We start from the raw sequence: 14,005 nt of genomic DNA on the forward strand, positions 1-14,005 counted from the left end.
AATGTACATACTTGTTATTGTGAAATCAGGCAGATGCAGGCTTTCAGATACCTAGGTTTTGCAAGCACAGTAGTGCTGATGCCAAAAGTTGACACATACCAACTAAAGGATATATATATACATAAAATGTATGTGTACACACACACACACACCTTCTGTGACTAGTAGACAGACATCTCCTATTAGATGCTGATTCTTTGTCTTCAAAGACAGGAATTTAATATCAGGCACTTGCTTTTCCTATATTCAGGTTAAAAATCACACTTTGTTTTCCTCATGCAAATATTAGAAGCTGTTAGAATGTTTTATTTGAGATGTAGCTGCATTTCAGAGGAAGGCAAACTCATTCTCACATATTTCATAACTGATTTGCATAGTAAGTAAAAGGTTTTAAAAGCACTGGAATGAATTTGGATGAAAGGAACCAAACAAATGGAAGTTAGTAACATCCACTGAATTACCAGAACTATTAGTGGAATTAATTTTAGTACCATCAGAACAATGCCCCAAATTAAGAGAAATAGAAGAAAATCCTCTTAAATTAAATAGCACACAAAGGAATAAGCTTCCAGTGCACTTAAATGTAAATTGCAATAGAAAGTGACCTGTTAAATGTGTAAATATAGCTCATAAAACAGAAGTACCTTTTAGACTAATACCCATTAAGTGCTTTGCTTTTGGTCTGTGCAGAACTGAATTTCTCTGTAGGGCTGAGGTTTTACTCAAATCCCAAAAGAATTCTAGTGATGCCGGGCAGCTGAGACTGCAGCAGCAAAGTGGTTAAAGTTAAAATACCTTGTAAAAGGCTCTCGTGGATGCATCAAACAGCTTTATCAGTGTAAAAAGCCTCTGTAATATGGGACTCCCACGTCCCCTTCTATTTTTGTCAAGGTCCACACATGTACAACTTAAACTACAGTAGCATCTGAATCACTTAAAATTCAGCACGTAAAAGTTATTTTAAGCATTATTTTAAGTATGCCAATGGACACAACAAGGGCTGGCTGAACAGAGCTCATATGTACTCTAAACAGAAATATGACTTGTTTTATAGTACAAGAGTCACATCAGCTAAAGGGACGGGAAGGGGAGCATCTCCACCACCATTTACTCATAGTGGCATACTTGTGCACTTTGGAAACACAGCACAGCCCCTCTCAGCTGCCATGCCCCGTAGAAGAGGGGTCTGCTTTGAAATTCAGTCAGGCTCCAGGCAGCAGGCTGCAGTGGCTGAACAGTGAAGAGTCCAGAGGCCCCAGGGCTCAGGCAGAGAGCCTGTGGAAAGGTCAGCACTGGGAAAGCCCTTCCTCTCTAGAAACACGCATCTATTTAGATCAGAATATACCAAGCACTATCACAAAAATCAAGCAAAAATATCACAGCAGCAGCAGAAGTGGCTCCTTACGCAGGATAGGAAATCAATGAGCTGGCCAGCTGCTCCGGGCACCACTGCCCACCAGAGCATTACTGATTTCTCTCTCCAGAACCCATGTGGTCCATTACTTTCTGCACTCTCAGATGCTGGTGACAACCTTTAGGTTGGATTCAAGCCTGTGTCAGCAGAGACTCCCAGGGCACAGCTCGGGGAATTAAGAATATGGTTTCTTTTGGCTTCTCCAAAACCTCATGCTGGATTCAATTTGGTTTAATTCGCATTTCCCCTAACTACGTTTTGTAGGGAAAATGGATCTAATCTCATTAGTCTAAGGTGTTATTCTTTATAATAAAGAAGAAAACCCTTCACTGTACTCAGTTTGCCTAAATATATCACAGTGGGTGAGGAGTATCCGGGTTTCACATGTAATTTTCTTTCCCGTTGTTAGAGGAAATTGCCATTTATTGGCAGAATTAAAAACAATCTGGCACTCATGGTATTATCAGGCATCATCTTGGGAGCAGTGGCTCTAGCCCACCAGACTAAGCAGCTCCGTTTACATGGACGTGCTTATTCACAGCTATATGAGAGGGAGATGAAATTTAAATGAAACAACTAAGAAATGGGTGTACTTTACTAAACCTCGACTGCATAAGTGATCAAAGTCTTCTTCAAGATGTTCTGCCTGGGCAAACATCACCCCTCCCCAGGAACGCTCAGCATAACTAGGTACAGCTGCAGTGCTGAGCAGCAGAGTGGGGAGCACAGGGAGACTTTGACGCTGTGAGTAACAGGAAGGGCCCCGAGTTCGGTGCTTACCTTTTTAGATGGTGCTTTGAGACCTCAGGTAATCCGTTCAGGCTGCTGCAGTGTGCGATGGAGGCTTTTCTGTTAACTCCCACAGGACCAAGAATCATTCTGGTGGTACTGAAAGAGCCAAGCTGCTGGGAGGCAGCTTGCCTGCCTTGTCTGGGCACTCCGGTGAGTAGGAGAAAATCATTTTATTGTGAAGCAGAACTTCTTCGGTTGATCTAATGAGTAAAACAAAACCCCTCTCAGCTCTGCAAAATCACTGGGACAAGCAGGGGCTTGGGAAGCCCTGAATACTTCATCAGATGCTGATATAGGTTTCTGCAGGCAATTAGCAAAGCTTCAAGCAGCCACCTGAAAGAAATAATGACTTTTATTGGAGTTAACGCAGTAATTTCTTCCACGAAGCTTCTTGTGAATAATTCTTGCAGGAAAAATTGTACATGATTTCTTTTCATTTATATTTTAATGCAATTTATTATACAACAGCGACCTCCATTCAGGGTTCAGAAGATCAGAGTACTTACAGTAATCTTCACAGCACTTTGTATCTCCAGCTACAGCTTACATTCACAGCATGAAAAGAATAAGAAGTTAATGTACCAAATCAGAAAGTCTCTCTGTGACAGTGTTAATCTCTGTGTTGAGTTATTATTTATTAGTAGTACTGTGGTAGCGTCTGGAGACCGGGGCCTCATTGTGTTGGGCACTGCATAAAACACACAAAGAATATATTTGCTTTCTAGAACAGCTTACAGTTTATGTTTGAGGATACGGACAAGAGGCACTACAGCTATCATTATTGCCACAGCCAGAGGCAAAACTCTCTTCGTGCTTATTGTGGATGCTGACACCAGGAATAAAATTACCTCCTGACAGACAATTAAAATGAAAACATTATTCTGGGATCAGAGCTCAAGGTGCAAGAAGATGAAAAGAGCCTCCCTGTCTGATTTCATGCAAGGCCAAGCACAGTTGCAGATAGTATCTCGCTACACTCCTGGCTACATTAGCCATCCATAAGAAGCTCAAGAGGTATCGGGCATTGGAGCTTCTAAACCAGTCAATCAGAGAGATGTCTGCAAGCTGAAGTGCCAGGTAAATGGGGAAACATTTGTGTATCCCCCTGAGCTAGAGAGCCCTGGAAAAGGGGGCACCTATGATGGCAGAGCTGCACAGGGCTCGGCGTGTCAGCTTTTGGTGTAGCAGCTGGAAACATAGGCATGTTTTTTTTGGCTTCCATACTGGCAGCTGTTCCAGGATGCAATGACCTCTTTTTGCTCCCTCTAGTAAATAATGTTTAGTTCCCTGCTGAATGCTGTATTTTCATCACAACTAACTTGTAGCCAGTTCCTGAGCCTGATGCAATCACTTTTGAGTGTCTTACCCACGCCACCCCCCCCCCCCCCCCCAAATTTGAACTGCTGGCTAATTGTACCAAATTCAAAAGACAGTCAGACAGTAGAGGTCTCAAGATAATTAAGTTTCGCTGAGTAGACAGGCAGGGAGAAGAGGGCACCTTCCAAATACTCACAACTTCACCGCTTACAGCCCTGGATTCCCCTCAGCCTTCTTTACACTCAGACATGTCAGTCCACAAGTTACTGTCTTGCGTGTGAAGGACTTTGCAGAGAAAACAAAGGCAATGTAAAGGTGTGTGAGGAGATTTAAAACAAGCAAACAAACCCTAATGCCTTAGTTAAGAAGTCAGAAGAGCTGAAGGACAGATCTGTCAGAAATCACTTCCAATGTTCAGAGAAAAATCGGTCAAGGTAAATGTTAAAGCAGGACCGGGACACCAGGAGCAGATGTCCCCTGAATTACAGCAACGAGCACACCTCAGGGCTGTAAAGCCTCCCCGGACAAAGGAATGGGTTCTGCAGAGTCTTAGGGCAAATCATAAGCCAAAAACCTTAGCAAAGAGCTGGAGGTTTGAAGCAGAAATCAGACACCTGCTCTTCAAGACGCACAGGTGGCAGTTTGTCAGCAGGAACACCGGCGGAGAGGAGCGAAACGCCTGGGTTGCTGCTGTGAGCCCACAAGGCGAGGCGTGCTGCATCCCGGGCTGCTGGGAGCCAGGTTGCCAGGGAAGAGCAGAGCTTGTGCAGGAGCTGAGTGGGATCCTTGGCTCATCCTCCACTGCCTACCTGTCAGGCTGCACGCTCTCCCTGGCCAGGATGAGCCGACTGGCTCTTGAGGTTGGAAAATGAAGACACCAAGGGGCCTGACTCATGGTCACATTTTGGCTGCAGCGAGCCATGCTGAAACAACCAGCTTCTCCTCCCAGGTCTGTAAAACAAAGCCCAAACGTGTGCACAGCCACTGAGGGTGATGCAAACCACTGGCTGCAGGACGTGGCTACTGGTTCTGCTTAACTATGCTTAAAAAATCCCACCGGTGTCTGCCTGCCTCATTAGGTACTTAAATATCTTTGGGATTCGAGTCCACAGCCTTTTGTGCTTGGCAGTCCCCCTCTGCTAAGTGGACATCATAATCTCCCTGAAAGGGCACAGGAAAATCTATATATTTATAAAAAGATTGTGAGGTTTAAAGAGGGGGTTAATGGGAGCCTCCTAGACAAACCAGGCAGCCAGCTAATAGGTGAAAGAGAATAAGAATTTATGGGCTGAGAAGAGGGAAGGAGCACAGGTCCTGGTCTGCAAGTTAATTCTGTTTCCCCCGCCGCCATACAAAGCGGGCAGGGCTGACAAGGAGCAGCGTGTAAACTGGAAACAAAGCATGTTTCTGCAGCTGGATGGAGTCAAGCACAGCACTACATTAGCAAAGAAAAAAGGGATTTCACAACTTTATAGCTTAGGGCTGATTTCCCCTCAGGGAGTGAAAATAGGCTGTCTCACCACCTCCTGCTGCTGCCCCGGTCTCGTCTGTCCCAGCCATCCATCAAAGGCGGCATGGCTCAGGACGTGAAACCAAGCAGGGGCAGAACCGGGTCCCTTTGCTCCTTGAAAATGGATGAAGGCAACATCAGAACAACTGGAACACAGCATCCTTCTTTGATACAAATCCAACTTTGAACTTAAATTGATGCTTTCTTTTTTTCCTCCTCCCCAATTACTTAAATCTCAGACATTAAATTGCAGCATCGCAAAGCTTTGTAAGGATAAGAGCCACGTGATACACAAAACCCAGGAGCTCCCCTCTGCTTTCTGGCTCTGACACATGTGAAGCTGGCAGCGGAGTTCAGCCGCACGGCGAAGGGCCCTGCGGGCTGGGGGGACACATCTCTGCTGTAGCTGCGGGTTATTTTAATTGACACGGGGCCGTGATGCAAGCCAGACCACTGCCATGCCAACCTCCAGGAAAAAATAAATAAATAAATAAAATTACAAATCCAATCCAATCTCTACTTCCTGAGCACAGAAAAGCAAAGGAACTGGGCTCTGTCCCCACCGCGTGCACAGTCATGTGTTCCTGCACGACCCGAAGCGCGCTGCCTGCCCTCCGTAGGCAAACGGCTGCCGCGGGCAGAGCGGGGACGACAGCCAAGTCCCAGACCTGCCGCAGGACGGGAGTGGATTAAGACGTGCATAAAGCAGCGTATTTGTTCTGAGCAGAGCTACGAAAACCGGCCAGTGAGCTAGGAGGGAGCAAAGAATCCGGCTGTGATGATTAACGGCAGCTCTCCTGGCTTGAGCAGGACAGCTTTAATCAGGCGCCTTTCCCCAGGTCTGTGCGGGATTGTGCACAGGAGGCCTCCTGAGCAGATGGAGCCTGAAGTTCTACACAGCTCCTGCAGCTGCCAGCCGCTACTTGGCTTTTACCTTGCCCAGGAGAGACCCTCAGTGGTATTTAAAACATTCCGTCCTCTTCCAGACTCTTCTCTTTTTTTTAAAAAAAAAAAAGATTTGATATACACGTAGCAGGGAACAGAAGTGGAAACAGGCATTCGATTGCTGCTAAGAACCACAACCCGAGCTCAGCCCGCATGGCTGGACCAGGCAGAGGTGGCAGGGAGCAGCGTCCCCCCAGGGCCACGAGCTACCTGCCCCCAGCACACACGGCAGGAGGGGCAGCAGGGCTCTCCCTTGCCCTTGCCTGCCCTGCAGCCGGGCACCACTCCAGGCCCTCTCCCCGGGGCACGGGCACATCTGCAGCGCCGTCAGCAGGTGCCAGCTCCCTCGCCAGGTGCTGGCTCCTGTTCCCGGGCTGGTATAAATCAGGGTTTACCCTGCCACAGGCAGTGGAATAGCTCCTGATTTACAACATCCTACACAAGAGGAGAACTTGACCTTACACTTCAGCATCAGTGCAGCTTCCTTTGTTGAAAGCTTCTTAAGCAAGATGTGTAATCAATCCTGGAGAGCCACCGAGCAGCACGGCTCAGGTTCTGCATAAGTCAGGGCTAGGCTGCCTGGGGAAATTGCCTGATATGGGCTCCTGTGACATCTATTCCTAGGAGCTTTCTGGATGCTTTTTTATAGGAATGAGCATGTTTTTTCTGTTTTGCCTTTGTCAGAAATGGTCTGGTTTAGATTAATACAATCCACAAAGAGAATTTTTCCATGGTAAGCATAGAGTTTTGAAGTCTGACTTACCTATGTCACTAACCTTTAAGACAGACAAGCTGTTAGTGAGCTCCTCTTTGGAAATTCTGGCCTTTAAAGGGATTTGATGTTATTTTGGAATCCAAGAGGAAAAATCTTACTGCCTTGCCTGTTTTCATGGCCATAATTATGAGGGCAGTCTGGTGACGTAACTTGTTTGGGAAATAAATGATAGCTTTCAATAGTGAGTGCTGTCAGACACTTCGCTCCTTGTAGCTATTTTAGACATCTACATTCATTTTGCGCTTCCCCAGCACCAAATGCAGCTCTTATTTATGCCTGTGCAAATCCCATGCTAGACCACTGACTTCAGTCGACCGAGCCCATGTTTACACCAGCCCGCAAGGCAGCAGAATTTGGCTTATGGAACAAGTCTGCGTATGCCTCGTGGTGTGATCCTTTTGCTCCAGTAAGCGTGGTGGATAAGTCGTGCGAGGTATTTCGCCTTATTCTATCACTAGTCGCTACTATTTGCCTGAGTGATATGGACCATGAAAGCAGGATCAGGCTTCGGGCATTTTCACACTTGAAATGGAGAGAAGAAAAGGGGAGGGCAAAGTACAGAGAGGTATTTTTTTGCAGAATAAACCAGGCAATTTGCTGGGGTAGAGGCATTGCTTGTTACAGCCCGATACAGCCCAGAGCTGCAGTTCTAATGCTGCAGCTGCTGCGATGAGCCACGTGCTTTCACCCCGCACTTTGTGCCCTGGTCGGAGCCAACCCTCCCCGTGTGCCTGCCCAGGGGAGAAGAATCAGCCCAGCTCTTCGTCTGCAACCCAGGAAGGGCACTTGCTATCAAGATTATGTGCCAAAGCCCCAAGAGGTCAGCAGCAGGAGATTCAGCAGCTACAAGTACCACCAGAGACACCAAGAAAATAATGATAATTTTCCGTCTTCAAAGCATAACACAGCCATGACTCCTCACAATGCCCCTGTGAGGTAAGGCACCGTAACCGCTCCCAACTGAGACATGAGGAACGAGAGATGGAGAGGTGAAGAGCTCTACCAGTTCAAGCACTAGACAAAAAAAAAAAATAAGAGTGAAAACAAGTGGGTACGCAACTTGGATACAAGACAAACAATTTTTCATAAATTCAGTGGCAGACAGCTGTCTTGTGAAAACACCCAGTGCTGGTAACCCAAACCCTGCAGACCTGAGAAGCTGCAAGGTTCATTGCCAAAGACAAAATGAAGAATGAAAATGGGGTATTCTTGTAATATTTAATAATATCCTACAGAAATGTGTGCGGCAGCAGTCAGCCCTGCCACCTGTGAGTGCTGTGCAGCTAACCCGGAGGGGGCCGGGCGCTGGCAGTGCCCAGACCTGCGGTCGGAGCTGCTGCCCCGGAGAGCACCGGCGCTGGCTTGGGCAGGGCCCAGCTCAGGGCAGAAAAGCTGCTGAAAGGCTGCCAAGTTTCGTAGCCACACAAACTCACCTTTGTCCCCACTACAGACACATTAAGAGGCATTTATCGCCTCTCTGCATTTCTGTCTCCTTCGGAGACTCGCAGGGTTTTACCGCCTGATTTGGGTGGTTGTTCGGCAAGGCCGGTTTCTTCGGCTTGAAAAACTGGCTTCTTTCTTCCTCGCCCTGGTTTCACGCTCATATGTATCATTCTTGGGATCAAGCCTGTTGGGAGTTCACTTGGATTAAGCTCCTGCCTTCACCATCACGAAGCCTCAAGGATCTTCAAGAGGCGCAGGGTGGTGGTGGCTGGGAGAGGCCTGCTATCTGCAGAGCTCTATCCGCCTGCTTTACACACTGACTGCCTCCTCATATTTTTCACTTCAGAAGCTCTTTTCTGCCATCCAGCTCTGCAGAAAAAAGTTCCGGAGAGGAAGGGCTCACACCAGGGTGGGGATGACCACACCCAGCCCCTCCCTCCAGCATGGACCAATTTGAGGAAAATCCTCCCCAGGAGACTTCCTCAAGCTCGTCATGCCCATGGCGTCTCAGGGATGAAGGGCAGCACAACATCTCCGTCAGCCCTAGAAAGCTGGGGTGGTGTCTGCTTGTGTTTAAACAAGGCAGTTCTACCTACAGACTATTTGTGCATTTATTTAAGGTGAAAAACGCCCTCTTTCATCCTGCTCTTCCTTGCACCCAGCTCACTGCCCCAGAGCAGGCACGGGCTCTCCCCTGAGAACTGTGTTCAAGCAGTGAAATGCCACCAGAGGCATTGCTGAAGGAGCAGTACAGCAAGAGCCCCAAAATCTAGAGTCAATTGTTTCTGAATAATAAGCACTGAAACCTAAACAAATGGAGCTATGTAAAAAAGAAGAGAATAATTTGTTTGTATTTACCCACAACTGTACTGGAAATGGAGAGCGGGCCTAGGAAAGCCCATCTCAAAACTAAATTCAGGCCCACTTCAATTCTTTGTCTAGCTCATTTTGTCTATTAACAGCACATACACATTTGTACACGTTATTAGATTGACGTTGTAGCATCCTGGACAAATCAAATTAATTCAAATATCTGCAGGTACAAAATGTTGGAGCTAAGAAACGAGCACATAAAATATATGCAATTTTCCCCTGGCAGTTTATTATGGTATGAAGAAAAAAACATTCTGTGCTTGAAGCTGACGTTATATTACAAATGTATTGCGAAGTATGATGTGACTATTAAAATATGATTACACAAAGTATGAACATTTTAAGAAGTTTACAGTACAGTGAATCTTTTATAAACAGACTCTTAAATATACATAGGACAATAGTAGCTGACAGAAAAACATCAAAAATTAACTATTAATGTTTATAGACTTTTCCCCTGAAAAAAAGTCTCACATTAAAACAGAAATTATGAAAAGCCTTAAAACCAGGAACAAATCACCTGTACACTACAAATATACATGGCAGGGGTGTGCAAACCAGAACCACCTTTTGGCTGTAGGATGCAGTGGCCAGGAAGCCTTCGCGATGTCGGGCCAGCGCCTCTTCTTCAGACAAACTTGCGTCACACCGTGGGGCTCCTCAGCTGGCTGCGATGCACGGACACACACACCGCAGGGTCACGGCACAGCCACACTGCAGGGCACCGGGCGACGCGCTGCCAGCGTCGCCTCAGCGTGCTGGAGTGTATCAGGTCGAGAACTCCCCCGCAAACGGATCCCTGCCGGCAGGTCCCTGACTGCGCTGGGAGCCCAGGGGGGACCTGCACACCACCATCGGGCTGCAGGATTGAGCTGTGAGCCACCCAGCAGTTCCTTTTATGGATTTTTTTTTTTTTAACACGACTTTTCAACCTTTCCTCTTGATATGGGAGAATACATTTCTGCCTAGTCTGGCTGCAGTGACACCCCTAGTTCATGTGTTAAGTTATGTCAAAAACATAAGTATTTTATGCTGTAATACACAGTATTACTGAAACTAACAATATTATTTGCATATTTATAACAAGGTATAATGAAATCCCTATAATAAAACCAAAAGTTATGCTATAGATTTATTTACAAACAGTCCAGCAAAGAAGTATAAATACTTCTACATTTAAGGTTTAGGAAAACATAATTTACAAAATATTCAAATATATACAGTCATCTGAAAAACTGCCAATATTAAACTTTGATGCAGGCAAAGAATTGGCTGAATCTAGTCTTTCTTTACGGAAAGAGGTGGCAGTTTTCACGGGCCACCTGTTGGTTTTAAAAGTCACACGCACAGCATTTACAACACAACCGCTTCTCTCCGAGCTAAACATGGCCGGAGCTTTGAGCGTGCTGTCCCAAAATGTCATCTATCATCGTCAGATTGTTCAACCACTCTTCGTCGTTGCTGCTGCTGCTGCTCTTCATGAGAGAGTCAAGGAAGTCAGCGTCGCTGCAGTTCGCGGGCAGGATGGAGCCGCTGTGCTGGGCCACGAAGTCGTACTGCGGCAGCTCGGAAGCCGCGCTCATCCTGCTGAAGGCGTCGGGCGGCTGGCCGGGGGCCGGGTAGCTCGGTGGGCCGAGCCCCGAGGCGGGACTGAGCTGGTTAAAACCAGACACTCCCTGCGGCATTGATTTCATAACATTCATAGCTGGCAACGGTCCCCTGGTTAAATTGTGTCTCAAGTTCTGAGTACTCATCGAGCTCAAGCCCTGGCCAGCCTGTCCCATGCTTAGTTTTTGCATCTGTCTGACCTGCACTCCGGGAGCGATCTGATTTGGCGGCACGACGGCCTGCTGGGAGAACTGCTGACCCGACGCGTTGGGCCTCGCGTTCTGTTTGGAGAAAAGAGTGTTACTGGAGAACTGCTGCATGCTGGTATCCATTTGGCTTTGATTTGGCATTCTTGGCACAGCGGTCGGCGTCCACATCTGGGCAGATGAGTTGGGATAGACGTTGGGGATTCTTGGCACGCTCGGCTGTCTCAAGTGCTGCTGAGTGGCGGAGTGATTCGCCAAGGAGCCGGAGCTAAAGCCGCCCATCGGCATTCCTGGCCGCACGGCTGCGTGGCTGTGCACGGTTTGGCACCCGGAGTTCATGCCCAGCGAGTTCTGGCTCGGCCGCAGGGGGATGTTAAAGTCAGAATTAGGCGGAAAAACCCCCTGCTGCTTGCCGGGGTTGTGCGGCATCATCACCATGGTCCCGCTGCTCTGGCTGGCGGTGGCTGGGGCGATGCCCGCGGCGCCCAAGGTGCTCTGGAGCATGGCTGGGTTAGACGGCAGCATGCGGTGGTTGGGCGGAGGGGCCGGCATCGGCTGGCTGCACTCGGTGGGAAGGGGCTGCTGCACGGCTGCACACAGAGAGACAAGTTAGCTGGGAGCACCTTCACCCTGCCAGCACGGCAGATCCGTACCGGGCTACCTCGCCACGCTTATCTTTCTCTACACGGGGCCCTGCTCTGCGGGCTGTGTAACAGTGCTGTTACCAGAGCAATAAGGAAACGGGTGAACCTCATGGTACGTAATCAAATGGGAAATGCTTTTATTTCAGGGCAGAGAATCATTAAGCGCCCCGTATTTAATCAGACCCCAGGCCCTGGCTCCTCGAGGCTTTTAATAGCATGCCACTTCCCTCCTTACCTTGAAACTGATTCATCTGCTGAGCCGCAAACAAACTCCTCTGCTCAGACGTTACTCCCAGCATGTTTTGTCTCTGCTTTTCCTGGAAGACAAGGGGAATAATAGTCAAGTTGCAGTGTCCTGACAAACAAGACGAGCAGCAGACACTTGAATTGTAGCCACTGTCATCACTAACAACCTCTCCCATGCACACACACACACACACCCCTGATGAGATTCAGCCCAGACGGTTCACTTCAGAGCGGATCTTAATTGCTCACATGCCCTTTCCTGCAGAGGTGTCCTTACGACAGCCCCGCATTGGGAAGTGCCACCCTCAGCAGACACTGTGCAGGCAGCCCAAGGGGGAGCTGGACAAACACGCAGCCCCTCGTGTTCAGCAGCGTACGAGTGAAGCGCAGGGCAGCCAGAGACTGCAGGAATCCTGGTGCCTCCCCAGCGCCTCTTGTGCTGACTCTTTGGACGTTCTCTGAAGGACCAGATCCCGGGACAAAAGGTGCCCGAGAGTCCGAGAGTGAGCAGAATCTGTTGCAGCATTTCAGGGACACGCTGACAAGCAAGGGACTGCTGGTGGCCATCACCCTGCCCGGCTCTGCTCAGGTGCATCACCTACAGTGCCAGTTGCCGCTTCTCAGCAGAACACAGCAACGAACCACGGGCAGCCCTGGACCCCGCATCCTGCTGGCGTCCTCCAAGTGACCCAATTCATGTCTGCAGCCATTTGAGCCCGGAACCTGCCACCGCACTTGCATCCCTGCCGCAGACAGCAGCTGTGACCTGGGGAACCTTCCACGCGTGGTGCAAGCTGAGGCCTGGCTGAATTCCTGCTGTGCTAGAGCAGCACAGATAAGCTTAAGGCTAACAGATGACAAAGAGGCACAATTGGTTTTGGAAGGGAATTTGATCAACGAACGGGATACTATTTGGTTAAGGGTTTTACTGAACTCCTTCTCAAACCGTTTCCCATCCAAGGAATCGAGCCAGTTTGCCGCAAACCCAGCAGCCTGCTCAGACAGCACGAGGTGCAGGCTCGGTGATGCCTCGCCCAGTTTGCCTGTGGGATTCCCCCACCCCTGCTCCTTCACACAGCACGTTTCAAGCCTCACACAAGGACTTCTGTCCCTCGAGAGAACTGCCACGTCCAGGACAAACTGGAGTTTATCATCTGCTCTGGGATATCCCTGGGGAACCAGGGAGAAAGGCAAGCATGGAGAATCTCTCTCCTGGGACTGACTCACTCTTCAAGCCTCCCTTCTCAGCGTCTTCCCTCCCAGCTCTGAGGCTGACCACGGCTGACGGCAATGATATGGAGGTGACTGAATTCTTCCCTTGCACATGAGTGGGCAGAGCTGCACTCAGACCTGCTGAGCAGCACTTGGTCGTGGCCTCTCAGGCAGGACAGCCCTGCTCTGACTCAACCCAGCAGCTCCTGGGTCACTCCTTAGTGTTTGCTGACTGTTCGTTTCCCCATTCCAGTTAGTCCTGTCCCTCCCGGTGAGGTGGATGGCACAGGAGCCCACAGAGGCTCTCGGCATCGTACCTGCATCAGCTGTCGTTTCATAATTTGCTGCTTCAGTAAATGGTTCCTCATCGTGTACCCATTCACCGTGGCTGGTGCCGGCACCGAGCCTCCGCTTGGGATGGAGCCCGGCTCCTGAAGTCTGGCAACAATTCCAGGATTTTGATCCTGCCAAGAAAGATGAAAAAAAGAAAATTAATCTCATCAGGGAGATAACAACAGAAGCCTTTATCCTCTCTGCCGATGCCCTCTCTCCAGTCTTTGGCTGTCCCGTGCCAAAAACACCTTGTGGATCCACATGGACCCACATGCCACAGTGGGGATGGTGAGGGGCAAGGGGACTGCTCCAATTTCTGAGGGTCAGCACAAGAAGAAATGAGAGAAGCAAAAGGTTAATCCAGAATCCTTTGTGACTAGCCCAAGGCTACGGGACTGATTCACTAAGATTACTGGCGTCACATGGCTGCCTGGCTGGCAGGAGGGCTGTGAGTAAAGCATCACATTTCCCACCAGTTCCCCAACTGTTACACTGCAAGACATAAGGAAAGAAAAGTTGCATCAGGGTAGGACTTGGCAACTGGATATGATGGAGAAGCCACAGTAAAAGGAAGCAGCAGACCAAAGGCAAAAGGAGAGAAAAGGAGGAATCAGGCCAGGGACCCAGAAAGATGGGGAAGATGTGGGCCAGGATTTGGATTGAAATGCTTCTCAAGGGTTTCCCGAT

General features: G+C 48.7%; 1 protein-coding gene across 5 annotated transcripts in view; it reads right to left on the reverse strand.

Moving 5' to 3' along the window:
* Positions 1–9,276: 9,276 nt before the first annotated feature.
* Positions 9,277–14,005, reverse strand: part of MAMLD1 (mastermind like domain containing 1) — a 254,146-nt gene continuing 249,417 nt past the window's right edge. For all 5 annotated transcript variants that reach the window (XM_068697365.1, XM_068697368.1, XM_068697363.1 and 2 more), the window contains 3 exons: positions 13,303–13,449; positions 11,763–11,844; positions 9,277–11,473 (listed from right to left, as the gene is read on the reverse strand). In XM_068697365.1, coding sequence (XP_068553466.1) covers positions 10,449–11,473; positions 11,763–11,844; positions 13,303–13,449 — 1,254 coding nt within the window. In that variant the 3' untranslated portion in view covers positions 9,277–10,448. The remainder of the gene's footprint in view (positions 11,474–11,762; positions 11,845–13,302; positions 13,450–14,005) is intronic.

The sequence above is a fragment of the Anas acuta genome, chromosome 13 (assembly GCF_963932015.1).
Source record: "Anas acuta chromosome 13, bAnaAcu1.1, whole genome shotgun sequence".
NCBI lineage: Eukaryota > Metazoa > Chordata > Aves > Anseriformes > Anatidae > Anas > Anas acuta.